We start from the raw sequence: 10076 nt of genomic DNA, 5'->3' as shown, positions 1-10076 counted from the left end.
TACTCTTCTCCCCTCCCAACCCCATTTCTAGATATATAATTTAATTAACAGATCATGGAATAGACTGCACACAAAGGAAAGAAGGTAAAATCCTGACAGTTAATTGATAGAAAGAAGTTCCCAAATGGGCCCCAAACATGCTAAGGAATCACAATTTGATGAGCCATTTTACTTCCTTGTAAAGTGACGGGTGCGGCAAAAATAAAATTTTGTTGGCATGCAGTCTTAGGACCCAAAGATGCTGATTTCACCTGTGGCTTGTGTGAGCGGCAAATAAGACCTGAGCGTAGGTACCCGCTTAGGCCCACATGCCTTTGCTCTGGCCCACTGATAGAAATGAAGATTGGTGATTAATCAGATTCCGGGCTGCTGTTTACAAAAGCAGAACTTAGGTGCAGGGAGATTTCCCAGAAACGAAAGTGAAAGAAGCCAAGTTAACTTTCTAGAGTTGCGGTGGGACTGGCAGCGCTGGCTGCAGAGCTGAGGATGGCTGAGCCCGGCTTCTTCCCGCTGCTGGTCGAGGGGTCCTGGGGCCCCCAGCCGCCGAAGAACTTGAGCGCCAAGTTGCAGATGTACTTCCAGAGCCAGAAGAGATCGGGAGGCGGAGAGTGTGAGGTTCGTCCGAAGCCTGAGAACCCGGCCAGCTTCTTGGTGCTCTTCTGCTCGCAGAACGGTGAGGGCCGCCTGGGGCGGATGTGAGCGGGGACAACCGCTCTCTCCCCGCTGGAGAAACTTGGGACTGGGGTACGCAGCGGGAGAATCCGCCTAACTCCCGCAGCAGCAGTGGGGAGTTACAAAATGAGCCAAGGGTGCGCGGCCCGGGGTGGGGGGTAGCGAGGGAGCTGTCCTGGCAGTTCCCCTGCCCTGCGCTTGCTGGTGCTCAGCGGTGCTGCCCTGAGCTGGCGGGAGAACCGCGCGAGGTATAGAACAGAATCACTGACCTCATTTTACAAGGCGACAAAGTATATTAATGGCAGAGTTGCATCAGTTGAGCTTTTGGTCTTCTGCCTATTAAAGCAGCAGTTTTAGAACCCCCAAGGTTTATGGGAATACGATTTCAAGTGAAGAGAAAGTTTCTAGGGGCAGTATGTCCAAATATATTGAATACTTTAGGGAGATAATTTTGGTTGAAAATACTTCGATTTCTTTTGAGAGACACCATGAAACTCAGACCTTTACTGGGGCGTTCAACCTTTTGGCCTCTCTGGGCCACACTGGAAGAAGAGTTGTCTTGGGTCGCACATTAAATACATTGCTACACGTAATCACAAAAATCTCTCATAATGTTTTAAGTAAATTTATGACTTTGTGTTGGGCTGCATTCATAGCCGTCCTGGGCCGCGCGTGGCCCGTGAGGGGTGGCTTGGACACCCCGGTGGAGTTCCCTGCAGCGTTCTGAGCGAGGACAAGTGAGTCCTTAAACGATGGAAGTCAGTGTCGGGGTGGAAGAAATGCTGGTCTGGACTTGGTAACTGACTCTGTGGGAATGGCCAGTGCTCCTTTTGAGAGGGAAGGAGAGGGAAAGCCCCTTTTCTTTCTGTTAACTTTTAGGTGAGGAAAGAAAGGGGCTAAGCAAGGCGAGGAGAGGTAATGGTTTCCCCCATGGGTCGTGGAGATTCCCAGTGCTTCTGGGGTCAACTGAGACAGGGGCAGAGATGCTGTTTAAAATCACATTGTCTGAGTGAACTAAGGAGAGTTACTGGAGGCGGGGGTGACAGCTTGTTCTTGATGAACACAGTATCTTTGTTGGCAGTCTGGTACTTTGTCCCTTGGTTTCAAGGGTGGCCGTCAGACTGGGTTGACCAAGGTTGGGAGTTTTGAGCTTTTGAGGGGGAAATTCCCTCCTCACAGGAAGTTGAGCAGCTGAGTTCTCCTCTCCTCCCTCTCTCGCTGTTGTTGTTTAAGAAAAGGGGGGAGGACAAATACCTACCAAACATCTGCTTGCTTAAGATCTCCACCAGGTCCTGCACTGGGAGCAACGTGACCACCTGCTCCCAGAGCATGCATTTTTTCCATAGAAATCTCATAGGAAAGGATGTGGACAACCTTGGGTCCTGCTTTCCTGTTGCAGGATTTGAGAATCTTTTGGGCCAGAGGAGAGGCAAGGAGGCTTACAAGACCATGAGAGCAATTGGAAAGCTTAGGCAAAGATCCAGAAATAAAAGATGAAACCCCAAGAGGAAAGGAGTACACAGATAAGTGTGAAGGAAGTGAGGTGGGCAGTGGGGCAGGAGACCCACTTGGCTCAGAACCTTAAGAAAACAAAGTACAAAGTTTTCCAAGAGTTAATTTCACCAAGGAACGCTCAGAAAGGCAACCATGAGATGTAAGTCATTTTCTCAGGGGATGTTACCACTTTGATTACAGCTGTTAACATGACCATGGGTCTGGCCCTTAGGGACGCTTCTTTCTTCTTTAGCATCCCATTACCCTCAGGAGCAGCTCTCAAATTGGGGCCACTGGCCCCCTGCATCCAACTCACCACAGGTTAAACAGACACAGCCCAGCTCTGTCCCCAATAGACTCAGGAACCCTGAGTGTGTGCGGGTGAGAAGGAATCGGCACTTTGAACCAGCACCCAAGGTGACTCCAACGCACTAAAGTTTAAGATGCCAGTTGCCTGGTGTTGACGCTGAATGAACAAAAAGGGAGACAGTTACAGAAAATACAAACAGCATAAAAATGCAATCAGTGCAAAATATAATTTTGTGATGATAACAACATTCTGTTCTAGCGCTCAAAGCAGAACTAGTTTCAGTCTCCTGTGAGGCTTCTTCCTTCACATATTCTACCTATAATTCCCTTCCTCCGCCCCCAGGCTGCTCCAATGTTCCTTTGTGATACCTCCAGCACAGACAACTCAAAACTTAGTGTACTCAAGGACTTATATGGTCAAGGTTCTTGGGAAGGGGAAAGTCCCAGTCAGTTTCGGTTTCCTATCAGAAGAATAGATTTCTCAGCAGCAAATTGCCAGTGAAGGACCTGACCTAGCAGTCCTAGGGCAGATCTCTTACAGGGATACCCGCCCCCTCCACACCAGCAGCGGCCTCAGCAGGTGCAGGCTCATTGTATGATATGGCTGTAGTCCTGTGATTCACATAATAAGAATGAGCCCACCAGCATTTCTCTGTAGAAATTATCCTAGAGCACACACTAAGCGGAGCACTACTTAGAAGCTATATCTTACTTTTACATAGTTCACTGAATTTCTGAAAAGTTGAGTGTAAATCGACTTGGAAGATTTTTAAACCCTGTTTCAGATGTGTACGTTTATCATCCTCCCTGGTCATAATTTGCCTCCTGATTATCATCAGTCTCTTTGGGGTAAGGAAACCTATCTTCTCTTTAAACAAAAGTAAATGTGGAGGGTTTGAGGTTAGTGCAGAAGGGACATGGATCACACGGGTAAGCATGGCTGGGCATCAGAGTTTCAGGTCTTTTTTTTCCCTCCCAGATTCACTTCTGCTTGGTCGGGGAGCACTTACTGATCTTGTTACCTTCCCCACTCTTGAAGTAGTTGTGCCTATATATGTTGCACAGAGAACAGGCTGGCACATTTAAATGCCCCGATGGAGAAAGTCTAGGGAATAATAAAGTAGAAGCATCACAGAGGTGCATGACTTAGAAAACTTAGCTTCCTCTCTGGCTTCAGGGGTCTTATCCAGGCCTCAATCAAGCTTAGGGCAGCCAGCCCATAAGGAGTCTGTGTGAAGACATCTGCCCTCCCATAAAGAGTGAATTAGGGTCCGGCATTTCTTTTCATTTTGTTTCTGGGGGTCTCTTTCATCCAGTTGGCATCCAGTTAACTTTTTTCTCCTCCCTCTTCATGAATGTTGAGGTGGAACATCATTCCACCTCATTTCTCCTCCCTCTTCATGAATGTTGAGGTGGAAAAGCTATTCGAGCCCTTCCTTTTGAAGATTCCTACCTATATCCTTGGCTTCATCAGACCAACCTTATCAGAATACAACATAGTATCCCAGCAGTCCTGGCAGAGCCACACCTGTGAGCAGTAGGGCCCCCTCAAAGGTTCTCCTTCACCCGGACATTTTTGTACCATCTGGCTGTGCCGAGCACACCTCCTTGTCGAAACTCATTCCCTGTCCTCCACAGTCTCCCCCGACATGGGCTTTCCCTTTCTCTCTCTGGCTGCTCTTTCTCATAATTAAAACTTACATTTGCATAGCTCTTATGGATATTAGAAAATTCATTCACAGACCCTCGTTTGCGTGAGGAAACAACTTTATGGGAAGCTAAGGTATCTTCTCAGTGTCACTGTCTAGTTTGTGGCCAAATTGGGATTTAAATCCAGATTTCCTGAATGCTTATGTCTATTGCCCCCTTTTTTTTACTACCTCCCAGCTGCCTGATGTGCTATTATTTTTTTAAAATCTCTTCATCACTTCTCTTCTTCTCCTTTTACTATCAGATGTGAGGCTCTTATCTTCATGAGTTAAAAAATGGATTGGACTAGCTTATGAAGTAGTCGCCTGGCCATTCTGCTCCTGATTACCTGAGTCACCTTCTTAAAACAAGACTCCTCTCATGCCTTGCCCCAGCACCCAGTCTTCTAATTACTTCCTTTTACTTACTACACAATGAATATTGCTCCCTTTCTGAGTGCATACTGAGTACTAGGTACTCTGCTAAATTCTTTATAGTGTTGCTTCAATTTAATCCACGTAACACCACCTTTATTACTGGTAATTATTTATTAATATACAAGAATACAGAGGCTTTGGAACATGCCTAAGGTTAAAAAATAAGTTTAAAGATAGAACTCAAATCCATGTCTGCTTGCTAAACTTTTCCTTTTTTCACCACACAAGGCCTCTCTTGATTGATGACGACAAAGCCTGTGGAAATCATGAAATAATTTTGTGAATAAAGATTGATTGACAATTAACTCTGACTTCCTCGTCCTCCTCCTCCTCCTCTTCCTTCTTCTTCTTCCTCTTCCTTCTTCTCCTCCTCCTCCACCTCCACCTCCACCTTTTCTTCTTTTCTGATATTTCAGTTCGGCAGAAAGTTCTGGAGAGCAAGAACCACGAGTTAGTGTGGCCAGGAAAAGGAACATTTAAGTTAACTGTCCAGCTGCCCCCAGCCCCAGATGAAGTTCATGATGTATCTGAGGGGGAAATTCCAACAAAGGTAAGTAAAAGAGTGAGTGAGAGGGAAGTAGAGTGTTCTTCCAAGGTATGTGGGATGGGAAGCACAATGAGGAAAACCTAGTGGAATGAAAAGTATAAATCAAACTGGAGTGAGAAATGCAACTTACAGATGTGGTGGAATAGGTATGGAATAATGAAAGAGGGACATTTTCTGTTTGATTTCAGACACTTTTTGTTTGATTTGGGAAAAGTCAAGATTTGGGGGTTATAATCAGGGTGGTATGAGATGTAAAATGTTGGGTCTGTTTGTCCTGAGTGCTCTTAACCTGGAACCTGCTATATTTATTTTTACATTGTTTTGAAGGGATAGTGATCCATACTGCATGTGCTAAGTATTTCCTAAAATGCTGTAGTAATAGTGTCTATCTTGTGGGATTGTTGTGAGGATTAGATGAGACAACCTCTGAAAAACAAATAGCACAGTGTTTATTCATAGGAAACACTCAATAAATGTAAAATAGAGAAAAAAATGTAGGTCTTACCCCATACCCTGGACACTTGGTGTTCATTGGGGCTTCTGTTATTTGTGACTCATTTTTACTTATGATTTTTATGCTGAGTAACTGGATGTGCCGTGACACATGGAGTGCATTCAAAAGCATCATTGCCAGACCTTTTTACTATCATTTCTATTGACCCTACACCTCTAGGCCAGTCTCCTGCACATTTTCTTAATGTAAAGAAACTATTAGTAGCTCTGGCCAGGTGGTTCAGTTAGTTGGAGTGTCTGATTTTAAGGATACAAAAGAGGTCAAGATGTTACATTTATCTACCACAGTTTGATCCCTGATGGGGGCATGTATGCAAGATAACCAATCAATGCTTCTCTCTCACGTCGATGTTCTCTCTCTTTCTCCCTTCCTCTTTCTCTAAAACCAATAAATACATTCTCGGGTGAGGATTAAAAAAATAAATTATTACTAATTTATTAATTCCTCTTTATTGTTTCGATTTCAGGAATCCAAGACCAAAGACGATGCCCAAGAACCAGGTAAGGTCTCAGTAGAGATGACAGGCCTTTGCAAGGCAGCTTTGCTTTTATTAAAGATGGCAGAGGTAGATATCATCCTTATCTTCTTTGCCCTACAAGGCAGGGTTTTCTCAACGTGTAGGTGCCTTGGGCTGCATCATCTTCATACTCTCAGCCAGCTGTACAGGGGGTGGACATGGGGTGCCACTTGAACTTTAAGAGCTCAGATCAGAAGGATGGGAACAAGTCTCTATGGGGACTGGGAGACATGGGCAAAGAGGTGCCTGGGAGGTGGTGATGAACCAACCTTCAGAGGCCACTTGCACCCACGGTGCCATTGAGAAGCAAGGACATGACACATCAGTGGGTTCTGTGTGTGGCTAAGTCAGTTTCTGAGCACTGGGTGTGGAAAGTGGAGTCCTCTGGAGTCACAGCAGGAAGGTATGTGTCCTCTGTGGATGAAGGCTTCAGAGTAGGGGGGCGCAAGATGTGGGTACAGCCCTCCAGACCAGCAGTGGCTCTTCTTGTCCCATCTGCTGTAAGAAAGAGCCTGAAACCTAGTAGCTGTTGTGGACTCTGTTGCCTAACTAGTGTCTGGGCTTTGGCCTATATAACACCTGACATTTACTAAAGAAGTGACCAATTGTTGTGGTTAAGCATGCTGTTATAAAGGGGAGGAAGTGAAGGAACATGTAGAATGGCTGATCAAGAGAGATAAAGAGATACTCATATCCAGATTTTAGGGAAAAGAAATTCCAAAAAATGTTTAAATATTTTTCTCTCAAGTTGAAATTGTCTTGAGAACACGTTTAAGTTTTTAAAATGGCACTAGGATGAGAGCCATCTTTACTTGGTAAAGTGACTGGATAGGGATGTATAGATTGTTTTTACCTAACATGAACATATGATTAAACTGGGGAATCTAGTATGCACGGTTTCCTTAAGAAGCTCATGATTCCTTGAGATAGGATTTTTAAAAAATCTTTACCTGGGGATATGTTTAATGCTTTTAAAGAGAGAAGAAGGGAGAGAGGGAGAGAAAAAGAAACATCGATGTGAGAGAAACATTGATCAGTTGCCTCCTATACGCATCCTAACTGGGGATTGAACTTGCAACCTAGGTATGTGCCTTGACTGGGAATTGATCCTGCAGCTTTTTGGTGTATAGGATAATGCTCCAACCAATTGAGCCACCGGTCAGGGCTGAGAGAGGATTTTTTTTTTTTTTTTTTGTCTCTTTAGAGTAATTCCTGCTTTCCATTTTTCAGATATCAGACTAGCTCACCCAGCTCCTCTTGTTCATTGCAACCCCCTAAATCCTTATCTGTTTCTTGGAAGGTAACTTATATGTTGTAGCCTCGAGTTCGGTTTTAGACCAGGAAGTGGTGTTATATTTGTACTTTTATATCTGTACCAATTCCCACATTAAGAGTATAATCAAGTCTGTGCTTCTTATGGTTTCATAGTTTTTACCTAAACTCTGTCTGTACTGATTTGTTAACACTGCTTCAGATTCACTTAAGATCCCAGGTGTATGTGTTCTCAGGGAGAGTCATCCAGCCCCGCTCTACCAATAGACTTCTCCTTGTCCTGGAAATTTTAGACCCATTTATTAGCTTGTTTTTACTTGACCCAGACTCTAACCAGCCAAAACATTGGATTGTCTTCAACTAGATACTTAAGTTGGCCCCTTTAAGAGATGGCAGAGGAGGTCTTTTGTTGAATGGTTGTTCTATACTGAGTTCTGACAATCGCTCTAAGTCTAGAACTCTTGAACTTAATTGGACTGATGTAGACAGTTTTCAGAACTGAGCAAAATGGGGATGGAGGGTGGTTACCTAATAGATCCCATATCTCAGGGATGAGGAGAGCAGAGGACACTGCATCATGGATGCACTAGGCAGGCCTGAAACCCCGAGCTTCAAGTTAAAGATCTATAGTCAGTGGACAGATCAGGGAAAGGTCAATCAGCTAGCCACATTTTTAAAAGGCTCATCACCTTTTAAAAGAAAAGACTAGAATATGTGAAAAGCTTTCACATATGTTGGTCACAGAGACATCAATTTTTTCAAAAGTGTTCCTCATCCATTCTTCCCTCACCCCAGGCCACCATTATTGCGTCACAGATCCAGAATGGCAGGAGTACCCTGCTTGGTCTCTCTCTATCTGATGTCCTCTCCTTAAATCAGACCAGTCCTTTGAGTTGCTGGATATCTGGTCATCTTCACAGAAGCTTTATCTGACTCACCCTTACCACCAATTGCAAGATAAAGTCAAGACCATGTTCTGGATGAAGCTGACTTTCCTGGCCTCATTTCTTACATCGCTGTATACGAGAGCTCCTTGAGCTTCATCAGTCAGATCACCATTTCCTAAATGGTTTAGCACAATCACGGCACTCTGCCTGTACTTCTGTTGCTCATAAGCCTCTCTACTCTGCATTTCTCTACCTAAATTCTACCTACCCTTCAAGATCTACTCAGCTTTCTCATCTTCTCTTAAGCCTTTACAAGTCGGCCCAATCCCTTTGTCTCTTTCTGGAATCCTGGCTTGATTGTTGGTGTTCTTTATTTGGCAGTTAACCAAGCTTTTCTTGTGACAAAGCTTCTAATAATCATGGGGTGATAAAACTATATTGCTGGAAAGGCTCTTACCATTCACTTAGTCAAATACTCTCATTTTATAATTAAGAGGCATGCCCCAAGTCACATGGCTAAAGAGTGGCAGAGTCGGGTTGAACTCTACAGCCTCACTCCCAGGCAGTACTCATTCTGGTTCCTCATACCTGCCCCCATCGAATAATAGTTTATGCTGCTATTGAATTTTTATGTTATTTTTTATTTAGCATCAGTGAGTGTGGTGCCAAATCCAGCACACAGCAGGGATGTTTGTTGGGGTGACCTAACTGCTGTAACAGACAATGCCCCAGATCACCGTAGTTGGCAGCTAGTGTGGTGGGTGGAATCTAGATCTCTTCACACAGCCATTTGGGAATCCAGGCTCCCTCTGTCTTTCGATACCATTATCTTGATATGTGGCCTCTAACGTCACTGCAAGGGAGAGGGGAGATCCATATGAAGGAGACTTGTATTGGCTCTCCTTGGAAGTGGAATTCACCACTTCCACCTGTATTCCATTAGGCACATGAACTCTACCATGGCAATTTAACTGTAGGAAGTCTGGGCAATGTTTCCTAGAAAGGAAACAAAATGGATTTGATGAGCGCATGGCATCTGCCATAATAAACATTTACAAATGTCAGTTCCCTTTCTCATTTGTCTTGAATACCTCTGTTAGAAAATCTGTAAGTCCTTACCAATGTTTTTTGTATGCACCCCTCTTCACATATCCAGCACCTTAAACATAATAAGGACTCCAGTTGAATAGTTGCTCAAAGGAGGTCTAAAGATCATATTGTACCCATCATGTGTCACTGCACTGGGCAAGCATTGAGTGAGACTGACTTTATGCATATGTGTAATTCACTTATGGTCAACAATGGGGAGGAACAAGCTGGCTGGGGTGACTACTAATCAATGAATTTGATGTATACATATATCTCCAGGCCATTTTACCTTCTCTGTATTCCTTTGTCATTCAGTGAAGTATCTATTTTTCTCTTCAGAGATGGGAAGTTATTGTTTTTCAGAGCATAGATGATCCTCATGTTTAGCATCATCAGATAGTCTTGCTCTCCCTCAGTGGTCCAAGAACTAAATCTCCAATTCAGCAAACACTTATTGAGCTTCAAACATATACCATGTGCTAGCAATATAAGGATACATAAACATTTTCCTTGCTTTTTTTGAATCCTTACCCAAGGATAAATTTATTGGGAGAGAGAAAAGGCGGGGGGGAGAGAGAGAGAGAGAGAGAGAGATTGATCTGTTCCCTCCTGTACATGCCCTGACTGGGGATCAAATCCTCAATCTCTG

At 44.1% G+C, this 10076-nt stretch overlaps 1 protein-coding gene across 1 annotated transcript in view; it reads left to right on the top strand.

Moving 5' to 3' along the window:
• Positions 1–450: 450 nt before the first annotated feature.
• PARP14 (poly(ADP-ribose) polymerase family member 14) overlaps positions 451–10076 on the top strand; it is a 50070-nt gene continuing 40444 nt past the window's right edge. Inside the window, exons 1-3 of the mRNA XM_054575211.1 lie at positions 451–673; positions 5018–5151; positions 6129–6162. Coding sequence (XP_054431186.1) covers positions 487–673; positions 5018–5151; positions 6129–6162 — 355 coding nt within the window. The 5' untranslated portion in view covers positions 451–486. The remainder of the gene's footprint in view (positions 674–5017; positions 5152–6128; positions 6163–10076) is intronic.

This window comes from Pteronotus mesoamericanus, unplaced genomic scaffold, assembly GCF_021234165.1.
Source record: "Pteronotus mesoamericanus isolate MK-2021 breed Mesoamerican mustached bat unplaced genomic scaffold, CSHL_Meso_final contig_27, whole genome shotgun sequence".
NCBI lineage: Eukaryota > Metazoa > Chordata > Mammalia > Chiroptera > Mormoopidae > Pteronotus > Pteronotus mesoamericanus.
The sequence above is the reverse complement of the archived record's forward strand: the minus strand, read 5'-3'. Positions and strand labels throughout refer to the sequence as shown.